This window comes from Ruditapes philippinarum, unplaced genomic scaffold (genome assembly GCF_026571515.1).
Source record: "Ruditapes philippinarum isolate M1 unplaced genomic scaffold, ASM2657151v2 ctg3971_1_1_1_1, whole genome shotgun sequence".
NCBI lineage: Eukaryota > Metazoa > Mollusca > Bivalvia > Venerida > Veneridae > Ruditapes > Ruditapes philippinarum.
Genome location: NW_026852363.1, coordinates 103,344 through 124,778, shown reverse-complemented (window position 1 = coordinate 124,778; position 21,435 = coordinate 103,344). Strand labels below are relative to the sequence as shown.

The 21,435-nt window shown below is 34.2% G+C and overlaps 1 protein-coding gene across 1 annotated transcript; it reads right to left on the bottom strand.

The window, feature by feature from the left end:
* Nucleotides 1-528: 528 nt before the first annotated feature.
* LOC132758114 (C-signal-like) lies at nucleotides 529-14,689 on the bottom strand. Its single transcript, XM_060749628.1, has 3 exons — nucleotides 14,502-14,689; nucleotides 1,701-1,850; nucleotides 529-966 (listed from the first exon to the last, which is right to left on the bottom strand). The coding sequence occupies exons 1-3, from the start codon at nucleotides 14,550-14,552 to the stop codon at nucleotides 736-738; spliced, it is 432 nt and encodes a 143-aa protein (XP_060605611.1). The 5' UTR covers nucleotides 14,553-14,689; the 3' UTR covers nucleotides 529-735.
* Between the last annotated feature and the right edge of the window lie 6,746 nt (nucleotides 14,690-21,435).

Sequence of the window (21,435 nt, the reverse complement as noted above, 5' to 3'; positions counted from 1 at the left end):
GTCCTGTTAAGGGTTCCCTTTAATATTTTCTATAAAACCTTAATAATAAATGAAAACATCTTAAAGACTTACAAGTTTTAATAAAACAATATTCGCTGATTTCAATGTAAATATACAACAATGTCAGAAAAACCCATATATAAAAGCACTAGTGAATGTTTGTTCCCTTTATGATATTTCAAATTATGTTGTAACCCCTCAGTCATACTCGAGATATGTTTTAAAAGGTATTATTGAACAATATACTGCTTTACCCGAAAATTGTTCTGATAACTAGTGAAAGCTAGCTGACTAAAATGTTTAACAAAATATTTTATATCGTTCAGAAAAAAAAACATTAGGTATCTTGCTTTTTCTTATTATCCTTACCTTGATGCTACCCCAACCCAAATTGACAGCATCCTTTGACACCAGTATCATATAGAGCCGGGTCAGCCTGCATATCTGTACTGTAGTATGACCAGGCTCTATACTTTTGGCTGACTTGTACTCTAAATTGTTATATTGATGTCCATGGACAGTTAAACAATAGAAGCTGATGGCTAAATGATTAAAGTTACCTTCTACAATGTATATGGTTTTAAAGAGAATATACGTGTATATATGTATCATCATCATACTGATAGAGACAACTGATAAAGTAATGTTGCGTTCATTGAACGCCGCCTTTCTTTGTTGATCTTGTTGATCATATTTTCACTCTGACCTTCAAACAAGTAGCTTTACATACATAAACTACCAGGGAATTACATGTCCTTTGACACCATGATAAAATTTTCCAGATTCCTCATCCCCTTGGAGTTTTTCAAGGACAAACATTATTCCTTTAAGACATTCCTCTGTAGAAATAAGAGCATTTGGTCCTCCCATTTCAGTCTTCACCCAGCCCGGATGTATGGCTGTACATAAAATACCATCAGATTTCAGATCTAGGCTAAGGTTTGATGTGATCATATTCAGGGCAGCCTGTGTAAAGAAAAAAAGAAATAATACATTTAATAATCTGTTGCAAAAACATACTTTTATTAAATCTTATTGGAAAACACTGAAAGAATCATCAAGATAGCTTCACAGGGTGCAATTATTTTGCTAGATAGTGAACATTCCAAACCAAAAAGTATTTAAAAATAATGAAGTGCCCTTTATTACAATCATTGATTGACATAATGTTTATGATCTCATATCTTGATTAATACGAACTGTTTGTAGAACTGCTTGTATAACTTTAGTTGAATAAAACGTCTTTGTTATCAAATCGTAAATGGGACATAAAGATGTGTTATATGGTTAAGTCTTCTTGTCTAGATATTGCATAAATAATCCAGATTTCATATAGAAAACATTAACTGAAAATCTAAATGTTGAACGGGCTTTTATCATTGCCTGCCAGTTACAGCGCATGAATGATATTAATAATTACTACCAATACCTCAGAATGTTCAGTTAAGTATACGGAAACTTTGACCAGAGGTAGAATATGAGGAATAAATATCTCAAAATTTCTTAGCAATGTTACAGTGGTGCTCCAGGTATCAAGGCAATACTTTAATGTACAACAACAACCAAAATGTGACGCCAATGTGGACGCACATGCAAACATTCAAGTGAATATTACAGCTATCCTAATGAATTACTGGAAGCCAGCAACATTGCTTATATCCAGACAATGTGATAGATCATTTTGCAGTGATATAATGTACCTTTGACGCTCTGTATGGGTACATTCTACCTGACGAATTTTCAGTGATAGAAGCTACACCAGTTGATATATTGATGATAGCAGCTTTACCACATGACATTGGTTCTGAAGACTGTTGACCAGCAGCTTGTCGTAACAGTGGTAAAAATGTCTGAAATAATTGAAAATTGGATACCATACATAAAAGTGCCTGTGACTTTTTGTCTCATTTTATACAATAAGTCCCTGGTCACCGTGTTGAATGTTGTGACTATATAGGGCCTGATATTTGGCATTAACGACAATATTTTACTGATATTCTGTGTTGCTGTCTTTCAGAATTTCGCTAAATCTAGTAAATCTAACACAGGTTGATAATTGAGCAAAGCTCCTTGCCTCCAGATGAGCCAAAACATTTCAAGATAATCAAACTTAAGAAAAATGTAGAAGAGTTAATAAGTATAAGATTCAAGTAATAATTTATATGTTATGTGTGATTAATGACTGATTTTGCAATATTTAGCACAATATTTCTACTGCTAGACTAACGTAGAAATGGCTATTTTTGGGCTATATTTCTTTTGCATAGTATGGCTTTGTGTGTGGGTTATTTAAATGCCGTTTACAACGTGTTATTTACTTTCTTTGTTCACTTATAATATTTTACTTTAAAATACATTTTTAAAATGTTCATGAAAATGTATGCATGACTTTCACTGTCTCAGATAATTATTAAAGTTAATCTAACTAGACCAATGAATGACGTATTTGAATTTTGTGCTTTGTAATCACTTCCATTTTCGTATTTCTTAAATGAAGAAGAGCAATATGATGTAAGATGCACTGAAGAATTCCTTACCTTGCTCAACAACATTATACAGATGAATTTGACTTTGCAATCTCGTTCAAAGTCTGAAAAATGCCAAAGAAAACAAAAGATATACAGAATTTTACATTATATTTTTGTTCTTATTCTTTCTTCCTTTATAAAAAATGGTATATGTAATGATTTCCAACCCAAGTCTCCCTGCACTTCAAAATTACCTCAGTTAAAACCTATTTGTCCTTAGAATTTTGTGAACTCCCACATCGGTTTCCTAAAACCCAAGTCTATTTATAACTCTTTTACAAACGAATGTTTTTTATTTCTGCCGAATGCCATCTAAATTCAGTTTGACTTCCTGTAAAATTTACAGGAAAAAAATAGATATAAGTGTTCCAATCATTGTTAATCCTACCATTGATTATTCTGTCAATTGTAACAAAATTACATTTACATAAGAAATAATATTTTCAGTGCATTTCATTATTTCTTTACGTACCTGTTGCAAATCTGTGGATTTATTACACAAAACTTATTGAGTACAACATGCATTGTTCTATTTGTATGTGGAGTTGTTCGTGTATAAATTTGGCTTCAGATCACAGTTAATATGGTGGGTAGAGTTATGAACAACCAAGGTCTTTCAAATACATATGATTATTTGAAAGAACATTGAACCACTTTTAGGTCTCTCTCAAGTTATCATAATTATTGCTTATGTTTGTGAAACAAAGGCCTGATAATAAGTTCTTACTATGGTGGCTGATTTTGGTACGCTTTTGTGCGTCTAGTTGGCGCTAGTGACAACACGACAAAGCGCCAAACGGCGTGTTGTCGGACTTTCATCTTGTCGTCCTGTCGCTAGCGACAACATGCCAAAGCACCAAACGGTGCGTGGTCGCACTGTCGTCCTGTCTCTAGCAAAGCACGCCAAACGGCGCGTTGTCATGCGGCGCGTTGTCGCGATGTTGCCCTGTCGCTTGTCTTATAAGCCAATCCTTAAATTTGAACCAAGCGACAATGTGACATCATGCGTGACAACTGGCCGCACGACAACGCGCCGTTTGGCGTGCCGCGCTAGAGACAGGACGACTGTGCGACAAAGCGCCGTTTGCCGCTTGTCGCTAGCACCAACTAGACGCAAAAAAGCGTACCAAATCAGCCACCATATTTTACAGTGTTATATATTTTTCCTTTTCAACATTCAATTTGATAAATAATTTTTATGTCATGTTTATGTGATAATATTTGTCCGATCTCACAACCCCTCAGTGGAGTAAAAAGAGCTTTTTAACAATTGATCAAAACAAATAATGTCATCTACTTTAGGACGAAAAATACAACTATCAATAGCGCCTCAGGATGGTTGATAAGGTAACACGTCGTTAGTGCCCAGTTATAAAATGCCCCAGGTAAAATGTATATGTTTTTCATCTGATAAAAATGCATAGGCATTTTCTTCCAATCTGATACTAGCCCTTGTAATTGCTATCATTGATAGTACTTTGAACTATTCACCATTTTATTTTCAATTATCTTATAGCATTTTAAACTTCTGACATTGAAAGTATAATCGTTAATCAAAGTCACAAAATGAGATGGCATATATTAATTAACTTACTGTCGCTGCAGGGGGATTCCTACAACATGCAAACAAAAATTTTGGCGGCTTCGACAGTTTAAGAAACTGCTTGACAAACTCCAGGCCGATGCCTGAGTTACTTCCAGTGATTAAAACAGATCTTGGTGAGAGCATTTTAACAAATTTAGTAGTATCCAGTGTCCTAGATATTTTTACCTTTTGACAGTGTGTAAACTGTTTAATCCATGGTCATTTAATTTAACGGGAATCTAACATTCTATTTTGACCCCGTTGAAAAAAAAAACAAAAAAAACTGAGCCCTTAGATAATTTTATTGAGCGGATTATTTGCTACCTTTCTTAAGATACTCACTGCATCAGCCAGGTTGTGATTTTTGATTTCTCACGCGTTTGTCTGACATTGCTGACCTGGTTATTCATCATTATCATAGGTGTATTGATAAATAAGTTTAAATTTTTATTTTAATGAAGAAAGAGATTGCCTAACCACATCCGTTTTGTGGCGGGAAAGTTATAAGTACTATGATTTCGGTAGATCTCGTATATAAATGATGATTTTTTTTTCTATTTTAGTTTTAATAGAGATGTTGTATTGTATAATTTAAAACATACTATTAAATTTTGTCCAAAATTCCTACTACAAAAGTAAGTTACCTATATGAGGCAATGTCAAACTATCCGTTAAGCCATTGGTAGTTGTACCTGTCTTTTTCATTATTTAAACAGCAGATTATACTAGTTCGAAAAATGACCAAACTAATAATTATGGAATTAAAAACTCCAAACTTTTTTTTTGATCGAAAACTATCCAAATGAATGCAGCGCATAACTCGGAAAAGGAACACGAGTTTGAATTGTTAAGATATGATACAACCAGAATTGCAGGAAGTTTATTCAATGATTACAATTTGTAAAATGTCAAATAAATATTCATTTTCCGTAGCCTGTCTTCCAGGTTTCCTCTGATAGTACAGTTGTTTATCTTGTATACAACCACACATCATAAGAAATACAATTACAAAGCATTGGCTAGTAGTATTTTACAGGTTTTAGATGATATCATGACATTAGTTTGACTTGAAGATATTTTGAAGAAGTTAGTTCATAATAATAGATCAATTCATATATGTGCAGTTTAAATATTTGTTGTTTTTTAACTCTAAAGTTATACAAATTTAGTTATAATGAAATATTCCTACGCATATACATCATATACATACATCAATCGCAACGTTTTGGCCCTTTCCACTAGTCTTCGGATAAGGACCTCAAACACAATAGTATGAATACACAGAACGAATACGGCATTTTGGTTTAACCTACGCTAAGAAACTAAACATGTTAACAAGAAGTAATTTAATGCTTGGAGTTGTTGACAAGTTTTTTTTCCATTATTTCAAGTAAGAATGTCTACCAAAATAACTGAAATAATAGATAAAAAAGCAAACAATACATTATTTATATATTTTTCATCATTATGGTTGCAAAGTGAAGTCCGGTGGAGGGATTTTTTTGCCATTAGGAATGACATTGCTGTTCAAGAAATGCCTAAACTTGAATTACAATGGGAAGATTTAAGGGATAACTTAGATCTAGTTGGTAATAAGTCTCTAGTCATCGGAGGGTACTACAAGCCCCAAGACTAGATCCAGAAGCAAGTACTAGATCCAGAAAGCTTTCTGGAATTCTCGAAATCTCTGGAAAAGTATAAAAAAGATTCACAAATATCTGGGTTGGTGGGGACTTGAACCTTCTAAAGATGGACTGGGAAAGTTCTAGTCCATCCCAGTCTTGCAAACACCCTTCCTTTTACAGACAGGTTATCGTAATTTTCAACGATATCAACCTCACCCAAATGGTCAACCTTCCTATTCGAGAAAATAACATTCTTGATTAATTCCATACTACAAACCCCACTTTAGCAAACCAGGTCCATATCCTACCAGGCATCAGTGACTACAATATTGTTGGAGTGAAAGTCAAGACATCCACAATGATAAGTTACCAAAAGCCTAATTTAATTCAAGCAAACTGGCAAAAATAGTCACTAATTGACTATCACAAGGTTATGAAAACAAATGAAAAATACGTTGCACTAAATATAGAGAAGTTATGGGAAAATTTCTCAGATACCCTTAAATCTCTTACTGAAAAATGGATTCCATCCAAAAAGGCTTCAGTTAGGGATCACCTTCCCTGGGTCAATCAACATGTCAAGAGACTGATCAGAAAAAGAAACCGGGCCTTCAAAAGGTTAATACATCAGGACCATCTTCTGACTTGAAATGAAACAGCTACTATGGAAAAAGATTAAAGAGGCTTATAACCAGTATCTTGAAGACATCTCAAATTTAAGCAACACTGATGCCCAAAATGGTCACATACCCAACACAAAAAGATTGTACGTCTTAATTAAACATTCAAAACAACACACATCTGCTATATCCTCATTAAAGTATGAAAATAATTTTCACTATGTTGATGTCACAAAGGCTACAGCTTTAAATAAGCATTTCCAGTCAGTCTTTAGCCCCAAATCTCCCCTATCCAATGCGTCCATGCGAACCATAAGCATGGTCAATCTGTCCCTTCTATGCCAGATATCCAAATAGGAGCAAAAGGAATTGAGAAACTTCTCAATAACCTAAAAATATGAAAAACAAGATCAACAAGGAAAGGCGGCGTTCAATGAACGCAACCCCCATATGACCCAGCAACAAGAACCAATGGCACGGAGCCCAGGCGGACCCCAAACATAAAAAGGACAGGGCAACGACACGTTAATCATTAAATGATAAATAATTTGTAACTGATTAGGAATTCAAAGAAAATAATAATAGGCCCACAAAGGGGAAGGGGACAGGAGACCGGGGAAGGGGGGGGGGTTAATCAAAGAAATAAAAACTAGAGGCAATGGGGAAGATACTTACCGTAGACGAGAAAACAACAAGGGACACAAGCAAAAGTGTCACCAAAACAGTATGAAACAACATAGACATACATCTGAGGAACACAGTGGGGCGCCGCCTTGGAACGGTCAGCAGCATAATAATGACTGCTGGGGAGTTTAAACCGGTTAATGGTGCACCAAACCTCGCTCTTAGCCCCACCATGTTCCTATAAACGAGACAGTGTAAATAAAATGAATCCCCGCCAAGTGAAATTCTAACAGTTGTCATGGTTACAAAAGGTTAAATAAGTAAAACACTAAAATGATCATGTAGAAACATATAAAAGTAAACCCAATGACCATAACAAAAGTACTCAATGTCCTAAAGGAAGACAGAGCAACAAGAAAATCACCTACAAGGGCCCGACGAAGCAAGGCAGAAGACGAACATTAAGACAATTCAGTCCCAAAGGGCTTTACGAACTATCCATCATAAAGTCTCCCACTTGGTCCGTCAGATGCAATCAAAAGAGGAAAGCGTAGTGTCCAACTGTAAAAGGGTTGAACACTAAACATGCAGTATGTCTTAAAATAGTAGGGTCATAACCTCTTTTAATAAAACGTTTAATAATTTTAGTAAAAACAGCTAAACCCTTATAAGGCTTGTGGTCCGAATAAAATTAAACAAATTGTTCTCAACACACTTTCCAAAGAGCTCTCCAATACTAGAGGTTATCTTCAAAAACTCCATTGTTGTAGGTTCATCGCCATCCCAATGAAAATCAGCCCATGTAGCCCCTATCTTCAAGAAAGGCGATAGGTCAGTCCCTTCCAATAGGTCAATTTCCTTAAAATGTGTTCTGTGTAAGGTAATAGAACACAAAGTTTCCTCTTACATTTTTAAACACATTCTTTACCACGTCGAACATGGTTTCAGGGAAAAAGGTTACGTGTTACACAACTTGTAATGTTAGTAAATGACCTGGTCACCAGTATTTGAGAAAAAAAACAACAAGTAGATATGATTCTTTCAGATTTCAGTAAGGCTTTCAACAAGGTCTGCCATAAGAAAGTACTGTTGAAAATACATGTCTATGGCATCAGAGGTCAAATTTCAAAATGTGTCAAACGTTTTCTAGATAACAGACTGCAGTTGTACTGAATGGCAGCTGCTCAAACCCCATCCCAGTATCCTCGGTGTCTCCCAAGGCTAAGTTTTAGGACCCTTCTGTTTCTCGCCTATATAAATGACCTCCCACAAAACATAAATTCCCAGGTCCGCGTGTTAGTGGACGATACTGCAATATACATTGCTCTGACGTCTGCAAACCAATCAGTCACCCTCCAAACTGACCTAAATCAGTAAGAAAAGTGGGAGTTGGAGTGGGATATGGAATTTAACACCTCCAAGTGTCAAGTTATCCACGTCGCAAGGAGGAAATACCCTTATTCCAGCACAAAACTACCTTTGTGGAGTCCAATTAGAATCGGTTACCTCATCTAAATGCCTAGGCGTGGATATATCAGAAAACCTCACGTGGGATGTCCATATAGACATGACATCCAAGAGAACAAACCAAACCTTAGGATTCCTACGCAGAAACATAAAGTTTTATTATCATCCATTAAGTCCATCGCTTACCAGACGTTAGTCAGACCCCAGCTTGAATACGGTTTCGAAGTATGGTCTCCCCACACCAAAACTGAAATAGATTATATCGAAAATGTCCAAAGAAGAGCAGCCTGGTTGATTAGGCTAGAACCGCTAAAACCTACAAGAGCAAAACAACCGAGCTCAAAACAAGACTCAGGGTGTAGCAGCCAGTAGGTCATAGTAAGTATATGTCTCTCAACAATCCAGTAACTTTTATCAGGCAATTTCTGAGCAGATTAACATTCTGAGACTCTTTAAAAAGTAAGTAAAATGGAGAAAGCAGAAATCGCATCTAATCCTGCGACAGGAAGTCGAAGCTAAATTACACAACGTTGAAGGAGAAATACTGACCTATAAGAAGTTTAGCATAAGGAAATAAGATGGAATAGATTCTCTTAAAAGCTTTAGCTAGATCCAGGGAGTGTTCTAGGTTGATCATTTTATCCTCTCTAATAAGTACTACTGTAGCTCTGAAATATTACATACACAATGATCTTATTATTTCGAAAAACTCAAAAAAAAATTAAAATGAAAAATGATCACTGACCTTTCTAACCAATGCTTAAAGTTTTCTTAATCCATTTGTACCTGCATAAACCACCTGCATTAACAACGGTGGTTGACAGACTTATAATAGCGTCCTCAGATTGTCTTTGATCCGGCAAAGAACTTTTGAACTAAAATCATCACAATAGGCAGTGCACTAAATTCTGAATTCTGACTGATTTTGACATGACTATACTTAGAGATGTACTATGCCCATTTTTGGGTAAATACTTTTATTGTAGATATTTATTGAAATCTATTTAAATCTTCCTGAATATGTCTTATTTGAATAAATGAAGTATTAAGTTATATACAATGTTTGGGAAACTACATTCCCTATATCTTATCAAATTAATTTGATCTTTTCTTATAAAAACTGCCATTTTTAATGATAATTGTACCTTTTGGAAGATTTATCATCTCGTTGTATAATGTTAAGACTAGTGCTTGCTGGTTAGCATTTTCAAAATAATATTGGTCAAGACACGCTTAACAATGTAGTGATTGATGTAGCCATGAAACCATAGCCTAAATCCGACACTAATCGCGAAAATGTTTTCCTTTTCAAAAGCATGAAGCACTAGGTTGTGATAATTTACTTCCGTGCAATTTCCACATTTTATTAGCAAATCAGAAACATTTCGAGTCCTAGAACGTACAGAAACCTGTGACAATAATCAGGGCTACGCCACGCCCTAATGATGAAAGATGTTGGTACCATTCAAATTTAAGGGACTGCCTTTCAAGCCGTGACTGTGTACTAGGGGTTTATACATCTTAGTATTCTTCTATTTCGTCCCTACCTATGATGTAGGGTCACACCCCTGGAAATTAGTGAGGACAGCTAGTTCGCAGCGCGACAAGGCTTAACTCGAATTTCTTCATAAGTGACAGTTTCACTTCTAGGACCTGCCTTCTATATACAAGAACAAAGCTCGGACCAATCAGTCTGCCAGTGACAAAGTTCCAGATTTTCTGCCAATGCCCTCTGTCTACATATACCGAATGGATGAGAGAAGATATGAGTAGGGTTTTATTCCTGTCCATTACAAACCGCGAGTATACTAGTAAGAGACCTAAAAAACAGCATATATTCATCATGATGTCACAGAAACCAACCAGCGCCGCCTGGTGATATAATGCAACTTAACAGTTTGCTTTCATGGTTATCCGTGATGCTTGCGGCTCCTTCCACTCGATAACATGCTACTCGATAAGTTATACATGTAGTTATTGGCGTCCGCGCCGAAGCGCGGCGCCTTTTATGGAATGAAATCAGATTTTGTGAAAGGGCGACAGCAACTTCTTGAGCCTTTTAGGTCGGTCATAATAAAAGCCGATCATTCCGATTGGTATGAGAGTGCTTGATTATTAATTAAGAAACAAATGTCGCGATATGTTACAATGATTAGCGAACAGGAGAATTTCGCAATGCAAACATTTTCAAATGAAATAACCTTTTCTGTCAATAAATCGCGCTCTTGGGTTTTTTTTATCATTTTGTAGTACACAGTGGGTTATCATGGTATGTTATTGTTGTACATGTATCCTAGAATATTCAGTTGATTACCTAAATATTCCGAAAATCTATTTATAGATATATCTATTTATCACTCCTATCGGTAACTCCCGGTCTCTCCCGGTCTATTTTGACCGGGGGCGAATAGTACCACACGTTTATTGTCTTTGGAGTAGATGTTTGATATCGTTACAATTCGAAAAAAAACCAACAACAACAACAACAATAGCATTTTTCAGTTTATCTATATGACATAAAAACAAAAAATATGTACAATAATTGAGAAAAAGGTACATTTTTATAGTATTAATATGACATTATCAACTTTGAAACATTTTATTTAATTTGTTATTCGTGTTTAGTATGTTTAGTAAAGATGCCGAGGAATTATTCAAAGTTACAAATTAGATTTTATGAATTATTCTATTGATTGATAATTTAAAAAATGATAAAGAAAATACAAATGTACATGTACATGGTTTAAGAATAAACAATATTATATATTGAAAGGTTAACCATAATTTACTGACTTTTTCCAGTTAAGTTTTGACTTATAATCGTCGGTCAATTCTTAAAATTTATTTTACAATTTTAATAAAAAAAAAGAGAAGTAAACATAAAAACTCAGTATTAAAATAGCACATAAAACACAAAAAAGAAAAGACAACAATATTCATAAAATTTGTTGTTTTTTTTTATTAAAATTAATAGATATTACAATTATTGTATAATAAACAATTATGATCAACATGGTAATATAACTAGTGTCATATTTGAACAAAAACCTTAAGAGGGGGTCTTCGCTAATAGCGATAACATAATAAGGGACAATTACACAAGTGTGGTACGTGTTGATCATGCGTTACACATATGGATTATAAATAATTGTATACATGTATATCCGTTGCTATTAATAACCACGATCATAAAGAAATAACAAGTAATATTCTAATCTCTAGCATGCCAATCAAAGTTCATAATGAACAATGTCTTTCGTCCGCTCATTCATAAGTGATATACATACTGGTAGTTTATAAGAATATCTTGTCATCATATATCTACTAAGTTCATCTTCACTTGCTGCATTTCTTGCTTGGACGCCCTTTGATGCTTTGCATCAATGCTTTTCTTGTAGTATATGAAACGAGCTAGTAAGTAGGATATAATACTTGCTGGGGCGACATCGAGGGATGTTTCTGCTAAAGAGAAATGTCGAGGCCGTTTGTTTTTTTTTGTTTTTTTGTTTTTGTTTTTTTTTGCAGAAACATCCCGAGATGCCACCCAGGCCAGTGTTATACCCTCGTAACTAACGAGTTTCATATATTATAACTGTTTATAGCAATTTCATATTTGTTTTGCAACCGTTATCAGAAAAAAAATAAACATGTGCACTTCTCTCTTAATTGTGCCCTCTCATTTTGTCACCTTTTTACTCCCAGATAAAATGAACCATATTCAAGCTAATGCTGTCGTGAGAAACCTTACAGCTATTTATGATTTAAGGGCTTTTTCAGTGAAAATAATTCATTCAGCGAGTATCATTTGATTTTAGCAGCTGTATAATTATACGAGAATAAATTTCATTTCATTACCTTTTTTTCGCTACTGGGAGCCTTTGTGAAAAATCAACTGATATATACAAGGTGCGAAAACAACTCAACTGCTATATATTAGTTGAGTTTTTTCCCTGTATGAATCAATGAAAAAACTGCACTGTTATATATCAATACAGTTTTCGAATTTTAAAAGTGTACTGCGTATAATGGGTAAGTAAGAATGTTCGAAACCATGCGAAAATTGTCATTTGGACGTACGTTTTGCATATGTTATTTTGAGTTAAGCATTTACGACTCCGCAGTGCATTTCTTAAATCATTGACTAATACATGTTTTGTCATGGTTGATACAAGGACAACAGACACAGCATAATTAATAGACATTGAATAATAAAAACTAAAACTCATCATAATGGCCATATTCAATATTAAATTTAATGTTTCAAATGAGCATAGCATGAATGTTTACAGCTGTGAAATGAGAAGTTTCCCATCAAGTATTATGAATTCATAAGCAGTGAGGGCAAATCATTATAATAAAAGTGATATAGTGAGTAGAAAGAAATGAAATAAAAACCTACAATTTACAATATAAGAATGCAGCATGGCATAACCATTGTAAAGGTTCAATGAACGAATTTACTTGCAGGCACATGGAATCTACAATTTACAATGTAAGAAAGCAGGAAGTAATTTTTGCAGCGATTCTCTTCCATATGAGGAACATGTTATGTAAATACATAATGCTATCGACATATATACTTTTTCAGTACCATACGTAGGTTCCATAAACAATTCAATTTGTACAGAAAACTGAAAATATACATGTAATTGTTTACACTTATATATCCTCATATTCAATGCTTTGTAAGGTCCCGTATTACCAAGGAATAGTTTGTCCTTTGACACCATGGTAAAATCTTCCAGAGTCCTCTTCACCTTTAAGTTTTTCTAAGACGGAAATTATCCCTTCAACAGATTCTTCTGTAGTAATTAGAGCATTCGGTCCTCCCATTTCGGTCTTCACCCAGCCGGGATTAATCGCTGTACATAAGATACCATCGGTTTTTAAATCCAGGCTAAGGTTGGACGTGATCATATTTAAGGCGGCCTGTGAAAATCAAAGAAAATTGCAAAATAAGTAATGAGCAGAAATTCATACATTATTCAAAGTTCGTTGCAAATTCAATCTATACAATCTGATATTTTGATCCTTCAAACTTAATTTTATTCCTCATAAATGAATGTCAAATCAAGTAACACTAGTTTAAGATATTAAGCAGGGTTGTACTTACCGGGTTTAAGGTCAAGCTTTCACTGTATTAGATATAATAGGAGTTAATAGTCATGATGATTAAGGGAAACCCAAGTCAATCCGAGTAACACTCGTACATTACTTTTATTTGTCGTTGAATGCTAAGAAATCATCACATGAAAGAATTGACTTCTAAAGCTGAACTGGAAACCAAACAGATGTAAAGTCAGCGATTCAATGTTTTTAATCTAAAAGAGGTCATATACATGTACATGTATATAAGCATTAAATAAATTAATCTTTGAACAATAAGATAATTTACCTTTGACGCTCTGGAAGGATACATTCCACCTGATGAATTTTCAGTGATTGAAGCCACGCCAGAGGATATATTGATGATAGCAGCTTTACTACATGACATTGGTTCTGAAGACTGTTGACCAGCAGCTTGTCGTAACAGTGGTAAAAACGCCTGAAATTTATCAATAACATACTCAAAATTAGCAAAGTATGATATTCGATTTCTATTTTTTTTTGACGTCAGTTTCTCAGTGACTATGTTGAACTTTCAAACAAAAACATTAATGCTCTAGGAAGCTGTTTCTTACATTGGATGTGCATATTTATAATCAACTAAATTAAAATATAATTTCAAAGAAACACATGGCTACTTTACATCATCGCTTAGTTTTTAGTTTTTAAATTTGAAATGCATCACTTCTGCCATTCGTCTAGTAAATGAGGTCGAACGAACAAGTCTTTGTACAAATATTAATCTTATCTAACTAATTAAAGCAATGAAATTGATAATATTAGACAAAAATTTTAGATTTGGCAAACACTACTTTGAAACACTACCATTGAACACATGTAATATTGGAACAACATGTTGCTTGTCAGTGGCCATGCCGCCACTCGAATTCATATCTATCATCATGATTATTTCAATTCTTTCTTAATAATCTCAGCCGCCAATTACCTGAGCCACCATTAAAGGACCAATGGCATTAACTTCATAACACTTGAGCATATCTTCCCTGGTCACATCTCCAATACGTTGAGTATTTATTAGACCACTGTTGTTGATAAGAAGATTCAAACCTTTTGTTCCAACTATTGACGCAACATGAGATTTGGCTTTCTCTACAGACTCCTGTTTAGTGACATCTATAAGATTTTCAGTCAAATGTTATATAAGCAATGGTTATGCACATACACTCAGAGGCACTTATAACCCGACACTTAAATTTTTCGGTATATACAATTATTGTTACAATGTATTTGCGAACGGACTTTGTTCAACATTGGACCATGCAAAATTCAACATATCACTACTTACAACTTTATTTACAATTTATCGACAAGAAAATAGAGAAAATAACAAAACATATATGCTACTGCAAAATGAAAATTCACAGAATGGCTGTAAATATCGTAACAAAATGAAAAGTCTCTGAATCCCACTAAATTAAATTGAATATTTCTCCATTCCTGAATGAGGGCTTCCTTGATTCAAAGTCACCAGATTTAAACATCACACTTCTCGTGTCGGCTGAATTGAACAGGCGTAAGGAAAAGCGACCAGAAGTCCCTTGCAAGTTGTTGGGACTCGAGCAAGCCCTTGTTTAGGAATAAAGAACTGTGACGCACAGGTGTTTACGTTGTTATAACCAATAAGGAACACATACAAAGTGTAAGAACAGGTTAACATACAGATGTAGTGGGATTTATAGACTAAATTTTGTTACTATTTTTACAGCCATTCTGTCATTTTTCATTTTACAGTAGCCTATTGTTTTGTTATTTTTTCTATTTTCTTAACAATCAATTGTAAATATAATTCTGATATGTTGAATTTTGTATATTCCAAATTTGAACCTATAAATAACCTATTTATACAAAAAATGTTAGTGTTGGGTTATATATAAGCGCGTCTGAGTGTACATGTATTTCAAAAATTAATACACAAAATTTATTGGAAAATTTTAATAAAATGAGACTTGCACACAAACCGGATCATATACAAATCAAAGCACAGAAGGCGCTGAATTTGTTTGGGTCTCAGAATGTCAGAAAGGTGAAGGTTGTGAGATTATAAACCAATTTGTTTTTGTATAGTGCCACCAATGATTTCCAATGTTTTAACTGTAGTAAATTGGCTATAAGACTAATTGCAACACTGATAGTCAATTCAATGTTTATTTCACTTAATTTAAAAAAAAAAAAATGAGTTGCCTCAACGGGGATTTGAACTCGAGACCTCTCGATTCATAAGCGATCGTGCAAACCCTTCGGCCACGGTGAAATTATAAGTTAACGATCTGAAGAAAACCATATTATTCTAAATTAGGGTTTGTAACTCTTATTATTTCGACGCTAAACACAGATGTAAATAATCATGGAGCTTACTGTACATGTAAGCATGTATATCTATAAAGAATGAAACAATATTAGAAATCTTCGACCATTCGGGAACTACTTTGCTTGAAAATTAATGCGCCGGTCATTTTACAATTTTTACACATTGATCTCCCCTGAAATTTTCGGCGTTAGTGTACATATAAAGGGAAGTAACCGCTTAAAAAAAGTGGACTACTTTAGGCATTTGCAATTAAAAGCATTAGGCTCTGAAATTTCGCTACCATTATTTGTTTGGTCTGACGACCCAAACAAATAAAAATGTACACTCTACATTATCTACTCTAAATAATTATCTTGAATCCACTGAATGTATGGAATTGTCATTTCTTATAGTGACATTATGCTTATCCATAGGTAAATGGTCGGCTAAACAGGTAAAAATCAACATAACTTGACATTTTGTCTTAATTTAGGTTTAATTTTACATTTTGATAAGAAAAAATAATCAATAATCCACATGTCCAACGGAAATGTCTATAAATATTCTTTACAATATATTGGAAATGTGCAAATCTAAAAAAGAGTGGGGCAGTCTTTTTATTATTAAGATCGTTTACATATTGTATAACATTTTTTCTTTATCAGTTATGATCATCCTTTTAAAGTCAATCTTTTGAAATATATTACTTATTCAACTCAACTTGACGTGAAAAAAAAAAATGAGCACAATGACACTTTAAGTATAGGTTGATATTATGATGAAAGTAAAGGAGTTGTATAATTTTAATGTAAAATGTTATTGTTCTTAAATTAAAGTGATATAAACATTATCAATTCATACAAAAGATACAGAATGCATATCCACACACACGCACGCACGCAAGCACGCACGCACACACATAGCATTTTACACGTTATTTGAACGGGAAAAATGGCACCATGAGATGCCAAAGAAGGATTGCTCTAAGGTCAGAGGAGATTTAAATAGGGAAATGAATAAATATTTAATTCAAATAAGGAAATGAGAAACAAACAAGAAACACATATTAACCAAAAATCACATATCAAAAATATAAACAAGTCATAGGAGTACATACATAGGGAGGTTCTGTAAAAGAATATAGGTATAAACCAAAGTCAATATCAATTTTCAAAAAAGTGCAAAGTGTCAGGTGACCGTTCAGAATATTTGTATATCGGGAATATGTAAAGGGAATATAAGATATGTTTTTATTACCTTTCCCTATTTACATTCTTACCTAGTTCAACTATAATTACAGATGAGTTTGACTTTGCAATCTCCTTCAAATCCTGGAAAAATGCGAAATTATTAGAAAAAACTTTGTGTCTTACATAAGGTTACTCCTCTTGTACACTGATTGTTTCCACTTATTGTAATGAATGGTCATGATACATGTAAATTAAGAAGTTGTTTTCAGATGTTTTAACAAAGTGTTTGAAATCCTTGGTAATTTCGAAGAATCTTGATACCTCTATTGATACAGATATAGGAACAACGATGCTTATCTTAATTAAGAAAGACACATGTAATAGTGCATAGGAGAAAAATAGATAAAATTATAATATTTTAAATATAAAAGTATATATACATGTATACATATTTTATACATGTTTAATTACCTAAAATATACAATGTCGATTATGCTGGTAAGATGTATAGTAAAGGTAATGCTATATCGACACTAAAAAGAATGTCGATTGACCAAAATATACAAGGGAAAATATTGTTTGGACATTTCACTTGAAAAAAGAAGACAAGTTAAATCATTTTATTTTCGTTTTGTTGCAAGCGGAAAGTACGGTGCCTCGTTGTTGTCATCGTGACACACACATATAACTCGAAACAATACAAACACGAAAATAGGGTGGTGAAAAGTCGAAAGTACGACGGTGAAAAGTAGAAAAAATAACGAAACGACGATGTGGATTTTAACTTCTCATCATCGTTTTTTCCACTTTTCACATTCGTGGTTTCCGTCGTTAATTCAACTTTTCACCATCGTACTTTCAACTTTAATCTGCGTGGATACAACTACAAATAAAATAATAGTGTTAATGACTTATGGTCATAATGTTAGCACTAATAAGAAAATTGTGTGTAACTATTTCGGACTCAAGCGACATCTTTATATAGATTGTCATTCATTGCGAATGCTTAACAGGGAGACGAAAATACGATGGTAAAAACCTGTAAGTACGACGTTGAAAAGTTGAAACAAAGATGATGAAAAGTCATTGTTTCGAGTTACGTGTGTTTCGCGAAAGCCCTAGCTAACGGGACATCGAAGAAAAGACAATCGCAGCGCGACAGCACGAAAAAGACGACACTCTCATGACTTGTTTTTTTAACATATACATGATTAAGGGGGTCATATTTAGATTACAGTGGCAAATCTGACTTGTCACATACACCTTCACGGTGAAAGGGCGTTTACCACAACTTTTCCGCGCAACGTCAAAATATCATACTTCGGAGTCAATAGGCCTTTTTTCAACATATGTTCCCTACAATTTACAATAGAAACACACACTTTTGTATGGAACTTGAATTTATGCCTAACCATAATGTAAACACGAGCTCGTAAGGTCATAGAACAAATACATCGTCGTTTAAACGCATGTTTTTGTGGCAAGTACGAGTCATGTTGAGGTAGACACGATCTTTTGTGAACACTATTTCTTCGAAGTATGTAATTTTTGTGAATTGTATTGTGCTAGATTAACGATAAATTGTTTCAGAAATTCGATGGAGTACTTAAACAATTGGCATAATTTTGCAATGCCCAGCAGTAAGATATTTTGTAAGCTATTACCTGCAATTTGGTTATCCCGCCGTCTCGGTCAGAAGTATGATATTTTGACGTTGCGTAAACGCCCTATCATCGTGACCTTTGTCACTTGACGTACTTTAAGAAAATGTGACCGGGGGTGGGGTCTTGGTGTAAAGGTATGGTTTTCGGATGCATTCTGCTATTATAAGTATGAAGGGAAACTAAAGCTATCTGACCTGTGACCTGCATTATAATCTAATCGTCATCAGTCGCGAAATATAATGTGAATGTATGGAATTTAACTTACTGTCGCTGTGGCAGAGTCCCTACAACATGCAAACACAAATTCCGGCGGATTTTTCAGGTTAAGAAACTGTTTTACAAACTCTAGTCCAATGCCGCGGTTACTTCCAGTGATTAAAATAGATCTTGGTGAAAGCATCTTTCTCATTTAAAATTATCGATTATCAATGTCCTACATTTTTATCATTGACCTTTTTAAACTGTACTGTTTATTATGGAACGCCATACCTGACTTCTATATATACACCCTTCTTTAGTTGTGATATCGTATTGATAACTGCGGATGTCGTTTTGAGAGTTGATAGATGTGATGTCGTTTGTGGTGATGTAATTTTGAAGGATGATGATGTGGCTTGATAGTTTGTGTTGTCAATTTGATAAATATAAAAAAATATGGCATAGGTCATTTAACCCATTGCTTCATGAGCATTTTGTGAAAAATGGCTGTTTTCATTGAAAAGTCTCCCGTTACAAGTTCAAATTGCTATAATACTATAAAAACTGCTTCAACACTAATCAAACTTGGCACAAATGTTGACTGGACCATTGTCCTTGCAACAACATGCTCAGGCTTAAATTTTCTGTTACCATGGCAACGAGGGGACATCTCAAAATTGCCAAAAATCACTATTTTGCGTTGATTTTTTCCATCAAAATTGATTTCAAAGTGCTGCAACTTCTCAATGGATTGAGATAGAGTCAAATGCTTTTCAGCGTTGGTTACACGTTACCTTATGATCAATCTGGGGTCATTTACAGCCTCTCACAAGTCCAAAATTTTCTTGGCGATCAGGGGGACTCCGCCCCCCTTCAAACCCCCCCAAACAGAAGGGGGCACATCCCCCTTCTGGCAACCCCCTGATGTATCTTTTGGTTGGGGGGCCGCGCCGAAAAAAGGGTCACTTTTTTTAACAACATTTCTCAAACAAAAACAAGTGTTTGGGGCCTAAATAAGGCATTTTTTCATCATTTGAGACAACAAAAAGGGGGGGGGGTGAAAAAGGCGTTAAAAGGCGTGTATATGAAGTAATGGGTTAAAGTACATGTACTAATGCAACTCTACACTAGTTTTCACATTCTGTGCAGTCTGTTCATACGTCTTTTATAATCTAAAAACATTCTAACTTTTCTTAATATGAGTTACATATACTGCAACGGATTTGTGTTGCGGGTCTGATATTTGGTACTATCATTTCAATAAGGTGCAATCGTTTTTGATATACTGGTATATTGGTGTCCTTTCTATAAATTGTGATGTTATTTTGATTATATGGTTTTCTCATTTATTATTATGACGATGTTGAACTATTTATATATGGCATTGTTGGTTGGTTAACCGGTAGTTTGACAAGAGTAAATCTGAGTTTTGTAAATCTCCAATAACGCTACTTGCACTATAGACAGACGATATTTTTAGCTTTTCTTGAAAACAGTTTTCTGTAAATTATAAACTTTAATATTAGCATCTGAGTAATGACCTTCAAATGACAGTGACATACACTATTTCACTCTAAATGAAAATAACACATGAAACATATATTACACTGTTACATGCGACTTTAAATGATTTTGTTTCTACTCCAAACCTTTGTTATAGATTTTCCGAAAGAGTTTCCTCGAATATTATGAGCAGGTAATGGAAGCGAAAGCCATTAGTCGTGTTCTGAGAATTTGATCTGTCGTGTTGTTGTGTTTTCAAGTCCTAATTAAGAGATTCGTTGATTTAAAGGTGGCGAATATTTTGCCTTTGCAATATGTTTGAAAATCTTTCAAACGTATGGACATAAATGCTTGCTGAATGGAGTGTATAAGGTCTTCATTTAGTAGATTCTGGTTCCTTTAAGTGAATTTTAATTTTTATTTATCTTAATATTTATTTCTGACTTATCACACAGTTGCTGCATATCTTGAACTGACCAATTCTATGTGCAATGTCTATTTCTTCATCGTGATCAATTACTCTGAGATTATCTTTGCAAATTTTCTAAAATTGTATTTTCTGTCTGTAATTGGGACTTCCTTTATTGATATTTTTACGGAATATTATCGAATAAGCCAGTTGCTGTGTTATCGAGGGGACCACCTTGGATGTTAGGCATAGCAACAATCTCTAGGGATTGCGCAAAAGCCTAATATTTTATAACCGTTCATTGCAGATTTTTTTTTCAAACACAAAAACCATGATTATTTTTAATAGATACTCTTGCATCATTACACTTGTAGCACAAATAAGTGGTTACATCTCAAAAGCCTAACATATGTTATAAACAAACAATAATAAGGATGAGTATCTCATAGAAGTAAATGTTTCAGTGTCTGAGTATTCTACGCACTTATTCCTGAAAATGGTTTCATTAAAAACAAGCATAACGTTTTAAATTGTTTGCGCTATGAACAATGATAAATACTAGTAGAACGAGAAATTGAGAGTGGTTAATGTCTTGGCCCTATGTCATC